The 25137-nt window shown below is 33.9% G+C and overlaps 4 protein-coding genes across 4 annotated transcripts; 1 reads left to right on the plus strand and 3 right to left on the minus strand.

Annotated features, from left to right (window-relative positions):
• Window positions 1-26: 26 nt before the first annotated feature.
• Window positions 27-3451, minus strand: LOC145213623 (electron transfer flavoprotein subunit alpha, mitochondrial-like). The gene is made up of 7 exons (XM_080081984.1): window positions 3352-3451; window positions 3132-3284; window positions 2443-2707; window positions 2072-2182; window positions 1551-1652; window positions 950-1101; window positions 27-333 (listed from the first exon to the last, which is right to left on the minus strand). The coding sequence occupies exons 1-7, from the start codon at window positions 3391-3393 to the stop codon at window positions 157-159; spliced, it is 1002 nt and encodes a 333-aa protein (XP_079938110.1). The 5' UTR covers window positions 3394-3451; the 3' UTR covers window positions 27-156.
• A 762-nt stretch (window positions 3452-4213) lies between these two features.
• Window positions 4214-14365, plus strand: LOC145213617 (protein fem-1 homolog C-like). Its single transcript, XM_080081980.1, has 9 exons — window positions 4214-4363; window positions 4824-5010; window positions 5577-5769; window positions 6075-6254; window positions 6926-7132; window positions 7390-7581; window positions 8368-8527; window positions 11214-11343; window positions 11978-14365. Exons 1-9 carry the CDS (start codon window positions 4265-4267, stop codon window positions 12739-12741), a joined length of 2112 nt encoding a protein of 703 aa, XP_079938106.1. The 5' UTR covers window positions 4214-4264; the 3' UTR covers window positions 12742-14365.
• A 58-nt stretch (window positions 14366-14423) lies between these two features.
• LOC145213624 (uncharacterized) lies at window positions 14424-20265 on the minus strand. The gene is made up of 10 exons (XM_080081985.1): window positions 20151-20265; window positions 19720-19839; window positions 18985-19041; window positions 18209-18328; window positions 17719-17880; window positions 17133-17261; window positions 16622-16678; window positions 16075-16191; window positions 15725-15838; window positions 14424-15341 (listed from the first exon to the last, which is right to left on the minus strand). The coding sequence occupies exons 1-10, from the start codon at window positions 20187-20189 to the stop codon at window positions 15282-15284; spliced, it is 975 nt and encodes a 324-aa protein (XP_079938111.1). The 5' UTR covers window positions 20190-20265; the 3' UTR covers window positions 14424-15281.
• A 612-nt stretch (window positions 20266-20877) lies between these two features.
• LOC145213628 (uncharacterized) lies at window positions 20878-24227 on the minus strand. The gene is made up of 6 exons (XM_080081989.1): window positions 24063-24227; window positions 23818-23937; window positions 23352-23408; window positions 22868-22975; window positions 22638-22793; window positions 20878-22143 (listed from the first exon to the last, which is right to left on the minus strand). The coding sequence occupies exons 1-6, from the start codon at window positions 24150-24152 to the stop codon at window positions 22090-22092; spliced, it is 585 nt and encodes a 194-aa protein (XP_079938115.1). The 5' UTR covers window positions 24153-24227; the 3' UTR covers window positions 20878-22089.
• Between the last annotated feature and the right edge of the window lie 910 nt (window positions 24228-25137).

The raw sequence follows: 25137 nt of genomic DNA on the forward strand, positions 1-25137 counted from the left end.
AAACAAACAACTTTGGTAAACGTGTATAACCAAAACTTCCCAATTTTATTGTGCAAGCTTAACCGGTAATTGCACAACCAAGAGCTAAACTCAGTATAATTTGGCTACAAAAAAAAGAATTAATTATTCCAACAATTAAACAATATCTGATGTAAATCAAAGCATTTTCGTCATTTCTGGAACAGCTTTAAATAAATCTTCCACTAATCCAAAATCAGAAACTTGGAATATTGGCGCTTCTGGATCCTTGTTAATGGCGACGATCGTCTTGCTGTCTTTCATCCCAGCTAGATGCTGAATTGCACCCGATATTCCAACAGCAATGTACAGTTCCTGCAAAAATTAACTTTTGTTAGAATGAACATAAATTGATAACTGGGATCAGCCATGAAATGTTCATGCAGACCAGTGATCACAACACACTGTTTTTTAAATCAGGCACATTAAAGGCCTATTACTAAATCAGTTGGTCACCAAGCATTCACCACATGACAAGGGGTAGACTAGAAAAATCTAGCCTGTGGTGGGATTCCAACCCACAACAGTAGGCTTTCCGTTACCCTAGCTACACAAGCATTTTTCTTTGGGGGAAATTTTCACATTTGTTTCGTGTAAACTACTCAGCTTAATGTACAACGTTAAAGCTCAATCTAAAATGAGTGGCACAAATTTAAAAGTAAGGATTTTGAAAGTAGTGTGATAGTTTGTGATCATGTAAGCAAAAATCACACCCATTTCAAGCAAAAGCTGACCATAGCCTCATTATACCCAATTTGTGTGTGCAGACGGTTATATTTTGCATCAAGAATTTTGCAATATTGCTGCATTTTGTAAATCCCAAACACTTTATATGTAATGATGCTGATCATTAATGGATTGTCTTAAATTTATACATGGGTATAAAAAATTGAATCGTTAAAACCAGTTTCTTTAAAAGTCAATTACTTACGGGTGCCACAATTTTTCCTGTCTGGCCAACTTGCATGTCATTTGGGACGTAACCGGCATCAACTGCAGCCCGGGAAGCACCAACTGCCGCACTCATTTTATCAGCTAAGTCATACAGAAGCTGGAAATTCTCGCCATTTTTCATTCCACGACCTAACATGATACAGAGAACAGAATTGTCAAACACAAAGAAAATACACCCAAGTATTGCTTTGTAATGGGTTGCAATACAACCATGGATATCAACAGTGTTTAATGTTTCAATTACTTTGATTTTTACACATGGTTTGTAAATAGATGTTTCATCTCTAGGAATATGTAAAGTTGATAAAAGACCCAATTTTAAAAGATTTTGATGTGGTTTAACATCTACTATGTAGTCTATTGGGGAGAAATGAAAATGTTTTCAATTGTCAAGGGTGGAAATTCTCGATAAAGGCTAGGTTTAAACAATCACTCCAGTTAACAGGTATGTCACATCCAAAATAAAATACTAAAGTGATACTTCATTAGTGATGAAAGCATGGATAAGAACCTCTGGCACATTAGTGATGATGTAACATATTGTTTACTGCACACAAGATAGTTATGTAACACCGTACCTCCAGATATAACGACCCTGGCAGCCGTGAGTTCAGGTCGGTCACTTTTACTCAATTCTTGTGAAAGCCAAGCTGACAACGAGTTGGCTTCAGTTTCTGGGGCTGCAACAGAACATTTAACAACTATAAAATGTAGTAATGTTGTGTGTAAGTTAACTGTCGAAGGAAACATTCTTTTTCAAATTTTATCAACTTGGTGTAAAAACAAAGAACACCTAAAAATGTGTAACTAACAAAAACATTACACAAGCTATTGCTGCCAGGCATAATATCAGTTTATAGAGCTCTTCTGGCAATTGTATTTTTATACCAACGTTTTAACAATCATGCACTGTATTACGCGCATTCAGTGTTATTTACCCTGATGAATGCGACCTGTATAGGATGTTGAAATATCAAAAAAAAAACTACAGTTGTCAGAATAGCTTTATAAACTAAGCAAAAACTATTACTGTGCTTGTGCAGTTGTGTTTGCAAAACAGATGGTAACGATAAAAAACAATTCCACACAACACAAATACCTTTTTCAACAACACCGCTGCCTCCACTTGTTTGTGCGGCTTCAAATGAGGTTCCACGGACTGTAACAACTTTCACATTTGCACTTGATTTTACTGTTTGGATTGCATTTCCTGAAGATATATCGAGTAAGATAAATCGAAATTTATTTTCCTGAATATGAATCTAAAAATCAAATAGCTTCAACCATTATTATGTAAATAGTGAAAAGATATAGCATTTAATAATCATTTTACAGCTAAGATACATATTTCCGTTGTCTGTGGAAAATATTACAAAGTTTCATTAACAAGAATTGTGACCTACCTAAAAAATTGCATTGTTATGAAGTGCCGTTTAAATTCTGAAATACAAAACTTTATCCAAACATTACCTGCATAGATTGTTCTGACAAAAGTGTCGGCTGACTTAACTCCAATAATATCGCTAATTGGTTCAACGTCGAGTTTTGCTGCCACTCGAGGGAGCAAACTTTTGCCGAAAGCACTTGCACCAGCGAGAATGTGAGTAAAGCTCGATGACGACTGCAAGTTTTGGACTAGTGGTGTGAGAGCTTCTGCCATACATCCCTTGTAATTTCCACCTTCTGCCACTAATACCTTTGAAACACCCTCGACTTTGCTAAGAGCTTCAGCAGCCTGAAAAAGTATTTCAAAACTGTTTTATCACTTTAGAAATATATAAATAAACGGGTTAATATTAAAATGTAATAGTAAAGAAAATAAAGAGGCCTAAATAAAAATGCTCTTCAGCTACAATACAATTACAACAATCATGTTTGTTAAATGTAAACTAAATGCTTATTTTGTATATTCTTATGTTTTTGCTGCTTGTGCATTTTTGATTGTGTGCTCACAAAATTTCATTATTTTTTCTCATTCTGAAGAAGAATCCCCACTGGACCTGGTAGGCAAAAGTCAGCAAAAAACTCTTGAAAAACATCTAATACTTTGATTAGTATTACACCAGTTGAGTGACAATTTTGTTAAATATGCAACCTGGTTGGACGAAACACATTTAATATTTTCTATTTAAATAGTATCAGCAAAAAATGTTACTTACCTTAGCACAATTTTCTCCTGCAATGAGACATGAAATATTGCCACCAATTTTCTGGGCTGCAGAAACTGCGTTAAGGGTAATTGGGGTCAACGAATCATCTGATTGTTCAGCAATCACCAAAGTGCTTTGAAATCGTCGACAAACGTTAATTAACTGCAATATAAAACATAAATAACTTTGCTGTTGCACGAATAGCAATTATTGCAAAATGTTTACTTACACGAGATTGGTGAAAAGAATTTCTTGCTAACGCAGGCAACATTTTCGTTTTCAAACTTGCAAATGCAAACTACTTTATGAGAAAATAAAATAAAATGTGTCCCCTCAACTGTAACATGGAAATCATATTTTGACACCTTTATATCGGATGAGCTGAAGACTAAAAGATTATAATTTTTTGCCATTTTGTAAGAAAGAAAAGTAGAAAGTGAGAAAAAATGTTGCGTCAAAACAACTTTTATACATTATCTAGCTTTTAAAGGTAATGTTTTTGTAAATACAAATAAGTATTGCTTCCTATTATAAAAAGACTATATAACAAATATTTCCATACCTTAAATTTACTTTATGATTTTGATCGGTATTTTTTGATTAATTATTGTTGTACAAAGCACAAAAAAATTAACCAAAAACAAAAATATTTTTATGATTTTTGTGTTTGACTGCTAAAAACACATGTGACGTCATAATGCCAGGGCGATTGTTTTGTGATCAGCTGAGCGATTCTCTCTTGCGTCATCAGTACGTGGGTTGAGGTCGTTCCGTCACAAACAAAAAACAACTCAGGCTTGTGTAAATTTGGTGTCTGGAATAATGTGGGATTCTGATTTAATGAGAAGTTTCCGAAAGAGCATAATTATCAATCAGTTATAGGTTTAAGAGGAACTCTTTAACAAAGTAGCAACTCATATTTACTGAGTTTTTATAATTGTTTTTGTGTGAGTTATTTTCAAGCCTTAGCCTTCCAGCGTTTAGATCAGGTTAAACAATGTGTAACTATGTTTTTCAAATGTGTTTTGTCTCAAAGACCAAGTTTGTACCAAAGGAAATGTTTTGTGTTTCAAAAATGTGTGATGATTTAGTTCAATAAGAAGTTGATTGTATTTTCGCAGATAAAAACTGTAAACTTGTTGATGAACTTTAAAATGATCTGTGGACATGAGAAAGACGTTGGAAAACTACAACTTACAATATTTAATGCTGCCAAAGAGGGAAAGTTAAAGCAAATCAAAGTATGAATATAATTTTTTTTAATTTCAAGTTTTATTACATAATCACCAACAAAGCCATTAATTATAAACAGGTTTTGATAATGATGTGATTAACAGTCATATCAATAAAGTGCTTGGTGCGATGGTTCCTTTAAATATCTGTTGTATGATATAAACATAAACAATTTGGTGTATGTTTCAACAATGCTTGAAATAGTCCAAAAATGAAGAATAATTCTGGCTAGTTAGAACAGAATACTACCACAACAAAAGTTAGTCACACATCTCTTTAAACATTTAACAAAGGTAATTTGGGAGTGATACAGAATAAAAACTCCAAAACAATGGCATGCCACCCATATTTTATTATCATACTTTGGAGTTAATATTTTTATTTTCTTAATTGATTTGTACCCATATATATATATAGTGTTTTAATTTTTACTTAAATCACAATAGCATTACTTTATTTTATAATTAGAGTGTTCTGGCCAGTCTTCCAATTTCGAAAGTGAAAGCGGTAACATCGGCAAAAGTAGAAGGTTCAACTGCTTTAATCAGCGCTGCACGAGAAGGACATGTAGACATAGTGCAATATCTCATCACAAAATGTCACACAGACTTACAGCAGTGTGGTTCTGTTGTGTTCGACGGGGAAACAATAGAAGGTATGAAACTTGAAAGTTCTGTTTAGTTTCAACCAAACCATATATGTAGGTTCCTCATCTATTCTGTATATAACAGGAAGCAGCGATAGAGTGTTTTTGGACCAACTTTTACTGTGTGTAATAATAAAGGACACAATGTATTCTTCCTTTAAAGTGTAGCCAAAATTACAGTGTATGTAACTAAACACAACAGGACCTGTGTATTATATGACTACATTATAATAGTGTATGTATAATGTGAATGGTTATAACTGTATGACAAATACCTGTATAACATATGTGCTTGTGATTCATTACATTTTTGCTTGTAATACTAAAAGACAGCCATTGTGTATTTAATAACTTCTCAAAATAATTTGAAAATTGATATATTTTTATTTTTAAACAAACTAAATCTTTTTGGGAATAGGTAAGGAAAGTTAAAACCTCTGTTGTACAACTTAAAATAAATAAATCACATTATATTTGTCCCTTAAGTACACCCTATTGCATTATTTGCATGTTACTTGATCTTGTAAAAAGTTTGGTGACAGAATTTCATGTGATTGTTTGTGCGATATTTTTAGATGCACCTCCGTTATGGTGTGCAGCTGCAGCCGGACACTTCGCTGTAGTGAAATGTCTCGTACAACACAAAGCAAACCCGAATTGCACCACCCAGACTAATTCAACGCCGATGAGAGCAGCTTGCTTTGATGGACATCTTGGAATTGTAAAATACCTCCTTGACCACAAAGCAGACATAGAAATTGCTAACAGGTTAATATTATACTGAAATGTTTATTTGCACTAAGGGTTGGTCTGTTGCTTTAAGGAAAAAATTTCAAAAATGAAAAAAAGTGACATTTCTTAAGTTTTACTGATTAAAATATTTCACATTCTTGTTAGTTGCAGACAGTACACACTGTTTCATGTTCTATAATTGTTGCTTTGTAGTTGGATTTTTAACACATACAAAGTTTGGCAATTGTTTACTTAAACCTATATTGGTTTATATACTTGGTACGGAACCACTTTGGTTTAAAATAGTTGAAAGTAACCAATGTTGTTGAATCCACATACAGACACCAACATACTTGTCTGATGATCGCCTGCTACAAGGGTCACAAAGAAATTGTGCAGACCTTATTAGAAGCTGGGGCTGGTGTAAACAGATGCAGTATAAAGCGAAACACAGCGTTACACGATTGTGCAGAGAACGGCTCAGTTTCAATCGCAAAGTTATTACTGAAACACAATGCAAAGTAAGGATTACCGTATTTACTCGATTGTAAGCCGCCCTCGTTTATAAGCCGCCCTCGATTGTAAGCCGCATGTTGAGGTGTTAAAAAATAATGTAAGCCGCCCTCGATTGTAAGCCGCACGCTGGAATTTTAGATACGATTGTTACTTAATACATCTTTCTGTTGCTATATGGTATGAATATTTGCCCATATCTGTTAGTTACATTGATAAATGTACCTGACAGAACATCTATCGACGTATAATCTGTACACACATACATGTTTTGAACCCCAAATAAATAAAAATGTTTGAGTGTAGAAATAATTTCGGTATAAAATTAAAATATTAGCAGCCCTCAATTGTAAGCCGCCCTCGATTATAAGCCGCACGAACGGCAGCTAAAAAAACAATATAAGCCGTGGCTTACAATCGAGTAAATATGGTAAGTAAAACTTTGAAGTGAACTTACACAATACCAATTATCTGTAACATATTTTTTGTTTCTTTGCAATGCCACTACTGAAGAAATTAATAATTTTTGATTCTAAAATATCTTAAATAATTTTATAACCTTAAATATGCACAAATTAAACAAAAAATGTAATGTTGCTTTAGTTGCAGTATGCAAGGCTATTGGAGGTTATTCTGCTACGATTGTCAACTGAAATTTTATCATTGTATATTGTTTTAGGATGCAGAAAGACAGCCATGGCATGACACCCTTAATGACAGCGGCAGTCGCCGGTCATGTTCAACTTGCAGACTTTTTCTCTGGTTTACCTGACACACCAGCAGTTGAAAAAATCAACTCCAATGAACTCTTGGGCGCCACCTACCTGGATAAAAAGCACGACTTGAGCATGGCTTTCAACTTCTGGAAAAAGGCGCTCACATTAAGGTGTGTTTTAAAAGTGGCTGGAGAGGTTAACTGTGTCTAGAGAAACTAGATCTTTTGTGGCCTTGTCTTTTGTAATGGACTTGTAGCGATAGTCACTTAAATATCAAGCGAACTTCGCTTGTTTTATTCAACTTACCAACAATTTTTTATGTCTATTTAAGCTGTTGTTTTTATCAATATGCGTAGGAAAATTTCTCTATGTAGTGTTCTAAAAAGTTGTTTCTTGTCTTTGATAAGTGCACATATATCTCATTCAGAGCTCTTTCCAACACTCCACTTCGAACTGATGAGTTTGAAACGATAGCTGCGTATGGAAATGTGAGGGAACCTACTACAGTGGAAGAACTCGAACAATGTCGTGCTGATCCGGAGCGATCAAGGATGATTTCTCTACTTATCCGAGAAAGAGTTCTTGGCCCGAAACATCCGGACACTTCATATTATATAAGGTAAACAAATAATGTACATAATGCATCGATCTATTACATGATACCTAAGCTGCAGACAGTGCACACTTTTCTTTAAACAAACTGGAGTGCTATAATGTGGCTACACCAGCCTATACAGCTAATGTTTTGGCACCAGTTGCACTAATTTACTGGACAAAGCAGTATTCACTGTTGGCGGTAAAAACATATTAAAAAGGTTTTTTAAAAACAGTAGCTTGTCTCGCACTTAAATATAATTATAAGTTTAATTTCGGAAAACAATTGTTCTATTTATTTTTATTTTTAAAGCATTTGATGTTTGTTGCTATAATATAAAATTGCCAAATAGGTTGTTGTTTTTTTGTTTGTGTGGATGCTGTTATTCATACAGTACGTAACTGTGACAATATTTTCAGTTTGAAGTACATGAAAATCATATTTTGTTCGCTGGTAAACATGTTATTGGCAAATATTGTTGAGTGTCTAATATTGACATTCGTGGGTTTGGGTTTAAATGAAATATCTTGAAAACATTTTTTTCTTAGAAGTTTGATCATAAATTAACACAAGTGTGTCAAAGTGTTAATTTGATGAACATATATATTATAACTAACAAACTAACTTAGATGTTAAAAAACCCAGATGTTTAATTAACTCAAAGAATTTCTCAATATTTTTTAGAGTATAAATATTTCAGTTCGTAGTACAAATGTTTGCAAAAATTATATAATACCAGTGAAGAAGTTGCTGCCATAAAACATAAAATGGTTTAATTTTAAACAAAAATAACAAATAAACATTGTTTAGATATCGCGGCGCTGTGTTTGCTGATTCAGGCAACTTCGAAAAGTGCATCGGATTATGGATGTATGCGCTCGACATGCAAAGAAACAACCTTGAACCATTATACCCAATGACCTTGAGCAGTTTGCTTTCCTTTGCCGAGCTATTCAGTTTTATGCAACAGGTATGACAACAAAATATGTTTCATAAAATTTACTTTTTTTCCTAAAGGAGATGTATTATGTAAATATATATTTTTTTGAGTTGAATGTTTTTGAACACGATGAATTAACCAAACTGTGAAAACAAGCAAAATATTTGTGTTTTAATATTTTCTGTTAAACGCCAAAAATTACACAACATTAATGCATAAAAAATGAGGTATGAGGTCAATCAAATAAATCAGTGTTTTTTTTCAAAAAAAAGCTTACATCACTTTATTGTTGTGTAAGAATCAATTTAATTTGGTTAAATACTGATAGCCAGCATTAAAAATGAGTTACTGCCACAAATAAGAGTGATTTTTCTGTGTTTTACGTGTTGTGCAACATCTTGTCATTGGGCGTCAGTTTTTTATTTAATTTTACAGGGAATTCAAAGGAATGTTTGTTTAGAGTCAAATATATGCCTAAAATTTGGGAGTTAATGTATTTTGCAGAAATACTGGTTATATATAAGCACTTGTGGGTCATAAAGGCAAATGTAATCGAATCATATTTATTTAGTTTTGTAGCTGTACAATTTTGTGCTGGAACAAAAACCTAGACAAGAAGTTATTATAAAGTGCATTACTCTACTTGATTCTGTTGTAATTTATCTGAATTACGTCATTTAAGCATTGACATGACACCGAAAGCCTCAAAAACAGCTTATTAATTGTCACAATACCAAGACAAAGGGCCATTATTCTGCAATCAATTGCAAAGGTTGTATGAAATGCTTCGATGCAATTTTGCCCAATTGGTTTTAATTGGCATCAGCGGTTTTCAATCTGATGCCAGTATTACGTGATTTGACACATCATGCGGTCATTTGTGGTGACTGATATGAGTAATCATGCGCATACCAACCAAGTTTTGTTGTAACTTTGTACATTGGACGCATGAATATGTTTCGTTCATAAGTCTGTATGATACAGAAATAGTTTTGTCCATCTTTAAAACCATGTTTTTTACCAATTTGTTCACATCCACTTTGTCATCCTAAATGAAAGTCAATTTGTTTCGAAACATATTTTTCTAAATATTTTTTTGTTATTTGTCCACACATGTTTGGCAACAGTTTTAAATTGTCAATTAAAACATAACTGTTTGTTTGAACATTTGAATTATGCTGCTTGATAAGTTATAAATGATTGTGTTGTCTTTACAACAAATTTAAAACAAGTCCACTGTAGGTGGGATTAAATTTGTACATTTACATTATTTCAGACATTAATTTCAGAGCAAAAATTATTTCTTAATAGGCCAAAAATTAATAAAGTATTATAAATATCCATAATGACTTGATACATACTAACTAGAAAAGGTTTTAAACATGGATGTGCTATTACATAATGATGTTGCTATACAAGTTTTTAGCATGGCCCATAATCAGTCATATATTTATATTACTGGTTTAATTAGGCCGTGATTACTGTCAACGACTGCTGCAGGTTTTATTCCATGAAAAACTCAGACTGTGTTGTATATTTTTAAAGTAAATGTCAAAAAGCACTGATACCTGATACCCCATGTACCTCTTATACATATCTTTACACTGTGATTAGTTCTATAGTTAAATATAAAATCAATTACAATATTTATATAAAGCAGTTAGGTATTTGACACCTGTATTCATTTAATGACTACATAAGTGGAGATCATTTGGTAGTTTCAGACCATAAAAAAAGTTGTGCAATTCCTGTATGAGCTTTTTTAGGCATAAATTGTAGCTTGTTGTCATTTAACATAAAAACAGTAAGCAAAGTTTTTTATTGTTAGTGATAGGATTGCAGGTGTAGAGAGCTTTTAAAAAATGCAAATTATGTACTATGATGGACTCATTTTACTATATATATATATCAAAAAATTGTTATTTTTTCGAAACAGTACACCCAGGTTCAAATTTTTGTTAGAGCTTGATTAGTGTTTTAATGTCAGTTATGAGAACGAACCTTTTGGTAAGATTTTGTGCTTTTATTAGTATTTTATCTTTATTTAATAACTATTTGTGAGAGTTTTGATTCAATTTTAAACAGCTTTTTTCTTAACTTTTCAACTTAAAGTTTTCTGTTCAAATTAAATTGTTAGGAAAGTAAATAACATTATAATGTTGCTGAAAATTTACTTTTGCATTCTCTATTTGATATCTGTGAAATTACAATCTGTCATAAAATGCTGTAAACAATGACAGAAAATGTGTGGATTTTGGTTTTGTATTGCTGGCTGTGATAGGCAAACATATCATTAAGTTTCTATTATTAGCACTAAAACACATCACATAGTGAATTTGTAACTGAATAGGATTTCCTCATAACAATTTAACATACAAATGTAGACAACTTGCTAAAATACCTTTAGATACTTTAAAATAAAATGTGGGCAATTAAGTTCAGTTTACAGCTAAGGCATTTTGCTTTTAAATCACTTTTGGGCATAAAGAATAATTTTACAGCCCAACAAAATCCTACTAAGCCTGTTAAGAGTTTTTATAACCACAAAATTTGAGTTTTGTTGTTTTAACAAATTGATATCATTTATGCACTGCTTGTCTTACTTTCTATTGGCCATTTAATAAGTTGAAAACACATTTTTGGCTTTGTTTTTATCATAGTCAAGGTTAATTTCCCAAACCTTTTTGCCACAACTAAATTCTTTAATTCATTTCAGGCACGTACACATGACAACACGTCAGTTCCGAAAGCGAAACACAAACAGATTCTGGAAGTTTTGAAGCGAGCAGTGAGTGAAATTCTCCTCGGGCATCGTGCCATGTTGGAAGCAGCCAACACTGAGAAAGGTAACTGACAGCATTGTGTGGGTGTTGCGGTGTCATGTAACAAAGTTTAAAGGGCTGTGGCCTGTTATGAGTAATTAGTTTCCATTCAGTTGTTCAATAAGGAATGCTTTGTGGTGTTAGTTTCGAATTACATAAGGAATTACTTTCAGTTTTTATAAACAGTGTGGAACCTAATCGTTCTGAAAATATTAACAGTTGTGTTGGATTATGTACAAGTTGTTTTTTTGGGATGTAGTAATTAATTTATAATCAATGGTCGGATTTAAATTTTTCGTCAGCCGGTTCTATCACAAAAGTTATATTTTTCAGCCGGTTCTGTTACAAAAAGTCCATTGACAGTAACCAGTAATGCTAACCGGTTCGCTGATCTCATAAAATTTCGTGAGATGGTTCTGTATAGAACCTGTGCGAACTCGCTGAATCCCACCACTGATTATAATGTTTGTGGTAGTCCCAAATATTTAGCTTTAGTTTCTAATGTGCATGGACGTGCAAACATTGTGTTTACTTTTGTTCCTGTTAAAGTTAGTTTGAAGGCTACATATCATTTTCAATATTGAAAACTACCATTGTATTAGATTTGTTACATGTTTCTACTGTCCAAACGTTTTGTAAAACATTCTAAAAATTTCAGACAATGACACAACATCACCTAAGAAATCACCCCGTCGCTCACCGACAAATTCAGAAACCCGTTTGCTCTCCGCTGCCACCAGCACATCATCTGCGCCACCTAATGGAAGTGTACCCAGTCGCCAACAGTCACATCGACCGAATCCCGCCGTCTGCTGCTCGATGTGCGAGGCAAGCAACCAGAGAATTTACCGAGCTATGGTTATTACTTTACACTTGACCGCACTGTCTGAGATTGTCCTCAATAAACAAAGCGATTTAAGTGAAGAACAAGTAAAGCGTGAAAAACAGGAGCGCGGTGCTTTGTTGTATCAGCTGCGAGAAGTTAAAGACCATTGTGACAGAACACTGCTCCATCTTGCTTCTTGTTCTCGGGCTTGTTCGCTTGGCCGATATCCCGTCACGCGCTTTCCTAACCACGACATAGTTGATGTTTTACTCCGTTGCGGTTTCAACCCGAACTCACAGGACAAAGACGGGAAAACTCCAACACATTTAGCAGCTGAAACTGCCCTGAGTTTGAAAATCTCACCATCAGCGATCACCGTAATTGCTCACCTTATTAAAGGAGGAGCCCACATGGATTATGCAGACAAGAAAGGACAGAACGTCCCGGGTATTTTAGGCCCAGAACTTGTTCGAAAGATTAACCCTGTCGGTCATCAAAACCTTCAATGTCTTTGTGCTCAAGTGATTAAAAAACACAACCTCGATTATCAACAGAAAGTTCCACCTTTGCTTGCTGAATGCATTAGCAAGCATTAGGAGTAAGACATTGCAGCTTTTTGTGTTACTTCCACCAGGAGTTGAACATTTTTTTGCATGTTATTTTTGCAAAGTCTACAACTAATCCCGTTCTATCCCATGCTTCTGTTATAAATTGCTTTCAAACTCTTTTGCCAATCCGCTTTGCATGAGTTTAATGGTGAAAATAACGGCCCAAATAGACGTAAAAAGCGACATGCTTTATTGTTCAAACGTTTCGGCAAATGCTTATGCCCTCATCAGTGATATGAAGGCCACATTAGTTACACCTGTTATATACACTTAAACTTTGAATGGTAATGCAATAACAAAACAGAAAATACAGTCTGGTAGGTACAAGCCCAGTTTAGGACCATAAACTAACAGCAACACTAACTCGCTTTATGTTAATTTTTGGCTTCTGTAATGTTTACAACAATTCAAACATCATGAAATATTGGGCTTCATGCAACAATCATGCATCTGTATTGGTTTCTACACAATTTGATTTGCTCGTATTTCAATGCTTCCAAATTTTTAACGCAAGAATGTTCATAGCAAAGGTGGAATTCATTTAATTTTCACCTTTTATTAGCTACTGACACTGCTTGTATGGTGCTTCATTTTCAACGATTGCTTTTGCAGCTGAAGTATTGGCTACGAATGTTTTTTATAGCAAATGATTAAAAAGTCACACCTGTTTTTTAGGTGTTGGCAGATTAAAGCGTTGTACTAAATTTTTGTTGCAACACGCTTTGTTACTTTCGATCAGTTTTTGCTTACAGCTAACATATGGACGAACATTTTAAAACTGTTGTCCCAAAACACAATAAATTTAAATATACAAATAATAATAAAGTGAGTATAACAATAAGTTTTAAACATCCTAGAGACTAAGGGCACTTTCCTTGCACAATTATCTATCGCTTCACATTTTGCCTGTGCCAGTGTTGAAAAGTTCCACTATTTGATTTTCTCATGTACTACTATCTGTTATGTAACACTTGATATGTTTGTTGGCAAACAATGCTTCTGTGTAACTCCGTTTTTTTCGCTGGTCCGAACATTTATTGCCAAGTTTTTGGGGTTAAAACTTTATTTTTCTTTAATGTACTTGTCTTTTTTGTGCACGAATTTTTTACAGTGCTCGGTAATTTGTATTCGCAAATCGTTTAGGTAAATTCTGTCGATAACTGGTTAAAAAGTTTTGGCAAATTCTTTGATGATGCATTGGGTGTCGTTATCAAATAGTTGAAAACCATATGTAATAGTAAAACTGGCATTGGTTTGAACAAAATATAATCACCTAAACTATATGGGAGATTTTAATTTTGTGAACAACTGTTCTATAATACGACTTACCTGTTGAAAGTAACAAGTTTTTGGCCACAAATTTTGGTACTGCCAATTCCAAGATAAAAATCATGCTGGATTTTTATCATTTTAACTTGTAATATTAAACAAACAATTGTATTAGGAAGGTTTAAAATGTCTACATTATGTACATTTCTTATTTCTCTGTGCGATACTGGTAATGTTACCGCAACGACAACGATCAAGCTTTTCACTTTGACTTCCGTGTTCTTTTTTGTATTTATGATTTGTTTTGTCACATGGTGTTCTCAAATATGAACAAAGAAACTAATGTTTTGTGTTTTTGCCAGGAAATGAATGGTTTGTAGAGGGTCTATTACTCTGGTACCTACGATTTTGACACGTTTATTTTTGCGTCCACACACTTTTATGCAAATTTAACAAAGAAAAACACATTGCATTGCTATGTTACAGATAGGAAAATGATAAATGAAAAACAAAAACATAATTATTGCTGGTCAACATAAGTGCTAACATTTACAGCATTTTTTTAATCAATTTTATTTTAAAGTTTAAAAAAAAGTCAACCAAGTATGTGGAATTAAAACTTGGAATTATGCAATTTTTGAGTTAGATTTTAGTTAAGCATCACACACACCTATATATAGATGCAGAGAGGTTTTTCTTGTTTGAATGTTGTTTGGCACGAAAAATCAGTTTTCTATTTACAGTAATTAAGATTGTTCATGATTTTACAAACTTGCTAATTCACACAAACTCTATCCAGTGGTTTTCAAACTTTTTTGGTCGCATACCATTGAAGGATTTTGTAATGCCACCTTGTTTAACTACTTTCCAATTGACAAAGTGAAACATCCCACAAGATGAAAATTTTAAATAGGGAAATAAACAAACAAAAGAAATGCTACATGGTACACTCTTAAATTTTATCCAAAGTTGAAACCATTTTGGGAGCTGTGAATAAAATGTATATTTTGAGATAATAAATAACTGCCCTCTTATGCCACTAGTGGTATGTTGACCACAGTTTGAAAATCACCGTCTTTTGAAACATAAAAAGGTCAAAAATTACACACTGCCAAAAATCATGATAATATGAAAATTTTGCAAAATATTTTACCAGATTACAGTACACTGCTAAAAAAAAAAACGGTTGCAAAAATTGGAACTAACGTAGGATTGCAATGAAATTATACAAAATCCTGAGTCCTTCTTTGATTTTTCATTTAAGCAGCAAGTTGATATTCACCAATCTTCTGTTTGCAGTTGCTCATGTATTGCTTGATCTAAAGATAAGCATAATTTCAAGATTTGACCGTTTTTTTTAATGCCCACAATAAGTCCGCAAAAAAATGTCTGTCTTTTTCCAAAAATGTTTGATCACTTTTTAATATATATATTTCTTTACAAAGTCCAGTGGTCAAGGTGTAAATAAAATTGACAACATTTTGTGCTATACAAAGCAGTTGTGCCCATCCACATAGGTTGACAAAGATCGGCATAAAATTGTCTAATAGAGAATGTGATTTTGACTGGTAAATTTCCAAAACTGTGGTATATATACAAGTATGAAAAGAGCAAAACAAGAATTGCAAAAGAATTTCCCAGCATACATTTACTAGAATTTATTTGCCATTTAGCAACATAATTGCTTCTTTACTCATATTACCTTGGCAAGCATTGCTTCGTTCATTTTTCCATACGTAACAGCAATAAAGATTGAAAGTGCAAGCTGGTACATGGCACATGCTGAAACTATCATGTGGACTTGGAAGGTGGTTTGCTGGAGCAAAAAAAACAAACATTTTAAGCAGCAATAAATGCGAATCAATGTTTGAAGTTAGGCTCTAAAAACCTTGGAAAATAAGTTTCGGTAAGATAATTTGGTAAAAAGCAATAATGTTGTCAGGAACATACTACTAACAAACATTTTAGCATTTACTTCATTGTAATAATGTGTTTTCATGGGCAGGTCATTTTTGATATTTCAACATTTATCACGTGTAGGAGCTTTCCTACCATTTCTGGGTATTCCCCCTGATACATAAGACATTGCACAGCTGCCCCGACCTCAACACCGAGTTCGCATGTCGCAAAAACGCTTGCGATGATTCCAAATGCAAATGTAGCTGTGATCTGCAAATCACGATAGCTTGTGTAAGTTAACTTAAATCACTAAAATGACTTTCTTAACCCAAAGCCACAGTGGTTATATTAGGTTAAAAATATTTTAGGACCCAAACACTAAACCAGATGAAATGCATGATGTGTCATATTGCACTAAAACAGAGGTTCTTAAACTTTTAGGGACAGAGCTATTTTCGACCACAAATGGTTGATGCATTAATTTAAACACATCGCAATTTCCAATGCGATGAAATTGCAAGAAAATAAAAAAAACTACACCTAACTGCAGTACAAGTTCCAACTGGACACTTAATTTATGATGCATTTACTTAAGTTTGATCCCCAAACAGTTTAAAACCAACTCCTGTACTAAATAACTGTACAAGATTCATTTTTGTGCAAACTTTGTTTAACATGACACCAAAGACTTTTTACAGACCTGTGCGTTGTTCTTGGTTGGAACAGACTTGTAACAAAGCGCTCCTGCAACTAAACTCTGAAAAAAAGAAGTGTAATTTCAGTAGAGACAAATACTGATGGAAACAAATCTAAGTGGAAAATAACTCGCAAACATTGATATTGGACAACACTAAGCCTTACTTTCAACAAACTAAAAAGAGGAATTGGTCATCAGTACACATGCTTTAACCCCAGGCTTTTCGGTAAATGATGATGTCATAAACACTTGCTTTGTATTTGCATAGAGTTTGTATTTTTTAGTTTGCTATATTTAATAATGGAGGTAAGTTTTATCTTTAGAAAGCCATTAAGAGTTACAACACAAAAAATGAGAATTTTTGTTCTAAAGGCTGAGTTGGGATTTAAACCAAAAACCTTTCACTTGCATTAAAACTCGTACACAAGATAACCACTCTTTCCAAAACCATTTTTACAAGAGCCTTAGCATAAAATTGAAACAAATTTCCTTATATTTTAAGTTACAAACTTACCATTACACTGCACCATATACCAGCCCCAACCCTTGCAAGGTAAGTGTAGTCGTAAGGTTCACCATATGCGATGTAAACAGCAGGGATCGACAAGGCAATTGCAAGGACACTGATCTTAACCAATGTTGCCTGCAAGAATCACAAAATGTTAAACTTAGGGGATAATTAAGCCAACATGTTGAGGAAAATATTCATGTGTATTAATGGTAACAAGTAATGTTTCATACAGGAAATCAAATTATCTGATTTGAATCACGAAATTTTGACCTTGACTATTGCTTTGCATACATTTTGAGATTTTATGTGTTTCCCGCCTACATACTAGTTCATCACAGTGACTATTTCCTATCATAATCCCTTTTCTGGCATTTATAAAAAACATCACCTAACCAAGGTATGGGGCAAAATAATGCAAAAAGTTGTCATAGAATAGAAAAACCCTTTATTTTAACTATACTTTAAAACTGTTCATATCAAGGGTATGCCTTGTTTTTAAACCTGCTTTTTGGGAGAGAAAAACTCAAAAAGCAGTAATACAAAGCAAAAGCTAGTTGTTCAGTTTAACATATTTTTAGTTTTTTTTTACCCCAGTGTCAGCAGAAATAGCCGTCATATCATTGAAATATTCTGGGTTATCAGCTGAGTTTGCATTGGAGCAGAGTCGACCAAACTTCTTTGCGTTGTGAACACAGATGAGTAGGAGAATGAAAGAAGTAACCAATCCCACAGAAATAAATGCATAAGTCACCTAATACAGAAGTGTTGTCTATAAAGCACTTGCCTGTGACAGTAGGTGTTTCCAGGGCAAATGTAATAAAAACAAAATTTTTCAACTTTATTAAAATCTGTCAAATTTACACAGAAAAATATTTTTTTAAATGTGTCAACTTGTGCTGAAAAACATTTAACACTGGTTACAAAACCATACTTGACAAAAACTATGGGTCTACAATAGGATTAAGTACACTTTGTTGAGTAATCAGTAAGATCATATCTATATGACAGTTAAATTTTTAGGGAAATTCTTCATGCTAATGGTTTCCACTTTCCATATACACATGTTTTTTTCAACTTACGAAGGTGGTTTGAAAATCTTTGCCAGCAATGAGCAGATGAGTGAGCGAATAAACCTGGATGGCAACGACAAAAAATTGAAAGAAACTTGCTGTCCAGTTTGTCACATTGCTCCAGAAAAGCTGTTGAATAAGAATAGAAGAATATAACTGGGTTGAAACATTTTTTACACATATATAAGCTCTATGATGAGCAGTGCAAAATTAGGTGTACACAATATGGAGTGCTAGTGTGTAATAACTTGGAGGAAACATTTTTGCAGCATGTAAAGCAGGGGTGAGAAACCTTTGTCACTGTGGGGCCAAATACAAGTGCGATGATTAGATCACGGGCCGCACCTTTACATAACACAAGGTGATTTTACTTTGTTGCATACCAAATATGCCTTACTACAAGTAAAATTCACATTTGATTCTAGCAGCATATTGTCAGGTCGCAGAAAAATAGCACCAGGCACACTAATCTGCTCAAAAAAATAGGACTCGTTTTCCAGTACATTTAAAATCCAAGCGTCTCTGCGGGCCGCACAACCTTAAGTCAAGGGCTGCATGTGGCCTGCAGACCGCAGGTTGCCCACCCCTGATGTAAAGTTTCACCATACACACTTTATTACTGACTGTGTTATTGCCACACTCCAAAATAGCTTAAAACTAAATATCACAAGACTTCAATATGTGTGAGTAAATGTTTGCTCAGACATTATGAACTGCAGCCAGACAAAGCAAGGTGTTTGCTGGTTCTTGTGTAAGTATTTACAATCATGACGTTATTTACTTACTTTCGTATAAGTTGGTTTGTTAATCGTTGAAAGGACTTTCCATGCAGCTGCAAGGGCCTGTGAAAAGCAAATACTGATTGCAACTGTGATTCTATGCCAAAGGTTGTGTTTTATTACTTTCAGATTAGCATGCAAACAACAACTCCATATTTGTAAAATGCTAAAACTTGCATTATCCAAAACATATGAAGGAAATTGGATCTTAATAATGCAAATGACATGCTAATTACCCCTTCCGTTATGACACCATTAGATAGTCATTGTATGTTGAAACATTTAGGGGAAGATACAATTTTTTATTTATTTCACATATCAGGACTTCATTCATATTCATGAGTTTTGAACAGAGGGCTGGGTTTGCTAATTACAAACATTAAAGAATGGAAGGGCTTTACTTGTCTGTTGATGTACAATATGAATTCAGTTTATTCAATTGGTATAAGCATGTATAGTGGCCCAATTACACTAAAACAATCACCAAACCAAAAACATTAAACTGCTATGGAGCACAAAACAGTGAAGGGCACAATTGGTAGATTATGACTGAACGCTCCGCAGATGCACCGTATTATAAAAGCATTTTGTGAGCTCCTAGAGAGTCAGTTTGGTGCACTGCGAGTATAATATAAATGGGGGGAACAGAGGAACATATTCTTTGATGTAGTGTAATTATGTTGCTAAATTATGTTGACTTCTTTCAACTAGCAAAACAAACTAGACTCAACAATAACTTACAAAGACACTGCACCATATGCCAGGTGCAACTGTGTCCATCAGATAAGGAACGTCACTCCCATAAACTTTTGTCAAAACTCCAAAAACAAAACACAATAGAGATAGCAGTAACTGGAAAATCTAAAAACAAAAATACATAGTAAATGACAGCTGCTACAAAACAACAAACACAGGTTTTCAAAATTGTTTAACTTGCAAAATTTAAAATGCTTAAATATTAAACTATGCATTTATTTTTAAACTACTATAGAAAAATGAGGTAAAAGTTTTTGTAATATTTTTTACATGATATTTGCACCATAAGGTTTTTCTGTTGATTATGTAGTTATTAGAAGATAGATGCAATATATTTTTAAATGTTATTTTAAAAATTGTAATTGCACTAAAATATTTTTTTAAAGAAAGTGTATTATTGAACTACTAATATTTACCGCAATAGTTCTTGCATGGGCACCGAACTGATACTTCATCTTTTTTTCGATTTTCAAACAACGACAAAAAATTCAAAACCCTTAAAAATAATCTTTGAAACAAAAATATATTTGCCAGTTAAGGGACAATGCTAACTTCGTTCAAAAAGCTTAAAAACAAGCTCCCTCGTGTAACACTTCGCCCCCGGAAGCGCAACGCACGCACAAGAACTCAACAAAACTGAACGGAATTATTATTTTGGACTTTGTTTTCAAAAAATTGCAAGACAAAGAAGATGGGGAATTCCCCAAACCGTGATAAATTCATTGCAAGAAAATACCCTGAACAATCATTCGTCCATCAGGTGGCATATTTAACAAATTTGTCGTTCAACTGGTGTAATGCTAAACAATACTAATTGTTGTTTCCAGAACTTGTATTTTTGCTGACGTTTCGCCCACCAGAACGGTAGGGGATCCCGCTGCGCATGTTTGCTCGGATTAGATCATTCATTGCTCTGAATATGCCCTACCGTTCTGGTGGGCGAAAGGTTAGCAAAAATGCAAATTCTTGAAAAACAACTAGTATTTTGTTTAGCATTACACCAGTTGAACGACAAATTTGTTGAATTAATTACTGTCAAAATGCTAAATTTACTTAATTAGTAATAGTATTGACAGTTTTCGCGCAGATATTTGCCAGAGGTTATCTAAAACTGTCGGCTACTCGTCGCATAAACAAAACCAGTTTGGAATGATAAATTTATTTGCCATTTTTGTAATATACATCTTTTACACCTAACTTGGGCTAAGTGCATATTTTTGCAAGAAAAGAAATGGAGTAGTTACAAAAAAATTAAAAATCACACATAAGGCAACTTTCAACAAAATTAAACACACAATTGCACCACAAGAATAACAAGCATTTGAACATTACAGAAAATGTAATTAACCGTTTTCGTTTTTAAAATGATTGCCTGCTAAAGATTGTGTAGAGAAATATACTATTAAAAAACATTGGAATAAATGGACAAAGTTATTCACAACACTGATAACATTGCTCATGAGAGTAAAGAAAATGAATGAACTCTAAAGAATAAGCCAGTAATGAACAGATATATACAAATAGTTCATGTTGATGGTTGTGTAGAAGATAGGCAATGTTTATCGTGCTAAAGTGATTGCAATACTTATTGTAACAAAATGCCAGATGGCACCATTTGTGTAAACTACAGTGTTTAACAGACACAAAAACCCAAGTGGCCGATACAGGATTAGAATCCACAAACTTGTGAGTACCAAAGTGTATATAAAACACAAGTAGTCTAACCTACTATTGTTACATAATAGCCTCATGGACGCCATTTTGTGTCCAAATTAATACAGTGGGTATTGGGAAAAAATACATAAATTGTCTGGTTTCCCTAAACCATAGGAACGCGAATTTGATGGGCTAAATTAAATGGAACTCTTTGGTTGTAACATATGCGTGTCACAATGCAATAAGTTTACATAAAAACTAAGCAAGTAAATTTACAAGAAAAATAGTAAACTCTGAAATTATAGAACCCAGAATTCTCATTCAATTTGGTGAAACAAATTCATGTTTAGACTTTCCAATTTGCAAAAATCAGACAATTAATATGTTTTTTCCTTGTATCTGCTGTATCAAACAATGGGTTGGGCAATTGTGTTTCATATAGACTTTGGTGAGTACAAGGCATTTGAGCACACCACTAAGCCAACTTTTAAACTGTCAGGTTAAGGATTTAAAAAAAAGATTCACACATGTATAATAACGAAGAAACTGTTTGAACTAAATTGTGGGAAACAGAGGCATTACTTGTTATATGGAATGAGGATTATCTCGTTGCTGAGGTTTTAAAATCTTGAAATAGATGGAAAGCATTTATATGAAACAGCAAAAACGTATGTTTACAAAATGACGCACCAGTATACTTTATGCTTGTTGGTCTCCAGTCATCGGATGATACAAAACTTGGTATCCATTTCTCTGCAAAATGAACAGATTCAATTTAAAGAGATTTTTACCCACTATGAGCAAATCTATAAAAGCATGAAGTTTGGAACAATATATTTTTACGAGATACAAAATGACTTTTGTTCATTTGGAACTTTTGTGTTCCATATTTTATGCAAAAGCAAAAATAAATAGTTTGCAATCTGTTGTGGGCACAAGATACTACACTTGGCAAGCAAATCAAATTATTTGATTTTCTGGTTGTGTTTTTTAACAGAGCTAGTAATTTTCAATCTACTGCTTTACATTTTAAACAAGTTGTTAATCTCATATTTTTGTCACATTTTATTACTTTTTAACAAAATTATGAGATGGGTTGCAAGAAATGTATTTAGAATCTGCAGATATAGCTACTGGTTTACAGCATTTTGTGACTGCAGAATAAAATAGAGGGACCACTGAGACTATCAAAATTCTAAACTTTAAAAATAGCCCACACATAAAACTAATTTGCCAACAAAACTTACCTGGGGCCAGCAACAAACAGACCACATATCGCCACATGTCAGCGGTTCAGAGTTTGAGCAACTTATTTTTCCAAACCTTATTGCAATGTACAGACTCAACACAAACTGTGGAAGTGTAATGCCAAACAATCCAAGGTGAAAGAATGTTACACCACCCTATAAACAACAACTTTTTCAAAAACTTAAAAGTCTCATAAAGTCAACACATTCTGCATATGTTTGTGACATACAACGTTTTGATAAATCCCAGAATTATAAATTCCTCCACAAAACGACATCGCCATGGTGACCAGAAGCAACACAGAGGCAACCACAGACCATGTGAAGGTCCATATCACCTAAACAATGTACAACAAAACGCATCAGTTAGTGCTAAAAATAGGGTGCCGTATAAAACTGTGAGCCTGCTTGGCCCACTTTGCTTACACTAAGGCCGCTTAGCCTGCATAAACCCTTTGGCCTGTTTTAGTCTGCTAAGCACTTGGTTAGCCACTGTTCTGGACCTATTTAGTACACTAAGCCCTTGTTATGGCATGGGCTAAGCGGGCTTGCAGTTTTAAAACTTACCACCAAAATAGAAAAAATCCTCATCAAAAAATTGGTTCAAACACAGTTTTAATAGTTTGCACATTGTGAAATTGTGTTGATTAACTCTTAAACATTGTCTTAAAAAATGTACAGCAAAAAAGTATATGCATTGAAAAACAAACATACCAGACATGGAGTTGCTTTTCTCGAAGATAAAATCAGAAGAACACCGAGAGGAATTACCTAAACAAGTAGATTAAATATGAAAACAATTGTTTTTGTAAAAAGTCGACAACACTAAATATGATTACAAAACACAATGTTAAAATTTTTAGCAAAAGTGCAAAACATTACAAAACAATCATTTATGCATATTTTGATCTTAAAGCTAAACATAATCAGTGGTGGGATTCAGCCGGTTCGCATTCTGAAGAACTGTCTCACGAAATTTTATGAGATCAGCGAACCGGTTAGCAACTTAGCACAACTGGTTACAGTCAATGGACTTTTTGTCACATAACCAGCTGAAAAAAAAAAGACCTTTGTAATAGAAAGGACTGACAAAAAATTGAATCCCACCTCTGAACATAACCCAAACAACTTTTAATATTTGAGTTAATATTCAGCGTTCAGTTTAGTTGCATATTCATACCAATAAACTGCACCACACTCCTGCGCCAACATCTAAATATGGGACCCACCAATAACGAAATACTACCAAAGCAATAATTGTAGAAAGGATTGAGATAGCTGACAGCACAATCAATGTTATCTGTAAATACAAGCATAATATTAAAAAAATATTTGTGGTTTGTACGGGTAAAACAACATACTACTGCACAGATTTATAACCGAATGCGTGCGTTGTCAAAAAAGTTTTGTTTTAAAATTACATACCCCAATACTTTTGAATGTGTACTGTATATCCTGACGTTTCTTTAAATCATTCTCTCGATTAGTGACGCTAGTGACATTTTCGTCTTCCATTTTCTTTGTTTTTTGTCTTTCGTATCACGTTTAAACTTGAGTACAAACAGAATTGTGAATTCCAAAAAATTATTGCAAAACAATTCCCCTGATATTTGATAATAATAATTTATTTTCCTCTCATTGGATCAATAGAGACTACGAGTTTGATGTTAAATTATTATTTTATCTTTGTCAGGGAACTCCAGAAATTTATTATTTAATACGTTGCTCCAATATTGAACTGAGATGAATAATGTTTCCCCAAAGCCACGGAAAAGTGGATACGTTGTGATGACAAGCACCTGGCCACCGGACGACTTGTATGTTTGATTGACTTTATCTCGTTCGGTGAAAGAATTTGTAACAACACAATTGCATCAAAACAAACTCCAAGTCGTAAATTGTTGTACATTGATAAAATGTTATGAGCGGGAACAAGCAGTGCGGTAAATGCTGAACGCAGTGCAGCTACTACAAGGCGTTTATATGGCACGAAAAGAAAATACAGTGACTATAGGCAACGTTGCCATATTTCAGTTTGTTGGGTCATTTCCATGTATTTTCCGAGTTATGGGTTCCAACCATGGTCAAACATGGTTGAGGGCAACAGTAGCGTTTCTTGCTTAGAAAAACAAACGACCTTTGTGGATTGTAATCCATATCTCTGCGTACGCTTTGTCGTCGCGCCGAACATTGGGGCTTTGTAACGTTTCGCCCAACCGTCGTAACAGAAACAAAACGACGTTTGGCGTGGTAAGGTATAACCTATGAGTTCCAATCCTTTGTTTTAACGGTGGGAATCATGTGAGGCTATCGATCGCTTTATTCACTTCGGTGTTGATGTGCGTCTCCTTTTCAGAAAGCGACGCGATATCGTCTTTCATTCTTTTCAGATGTCGACGCCGCACTCGTAGGTTAAATAGAAGGGCATCAGTATGTGTGGGTTAATTTTAGCAGATTTAGAATCGAGTGTGTAGTGTCAGACCTGTTCGAGTCAGGATTA

The sequence above is a fragment of the Phallusia mammillata genome, chromosome 2, assembly GCF_965637545.1.
Source record: "Phallusia mammillata chromosome 2, kaPhaMamm4.hap1.1, whole genome shotgun sequence".
Classification (NCBI taxonomy): Eukaryota; Metazoa; Chordata; class Ascidiacea; order Phlebobranchia; family Ascidiidae; genus Phallusia; species Phallusia mammillata.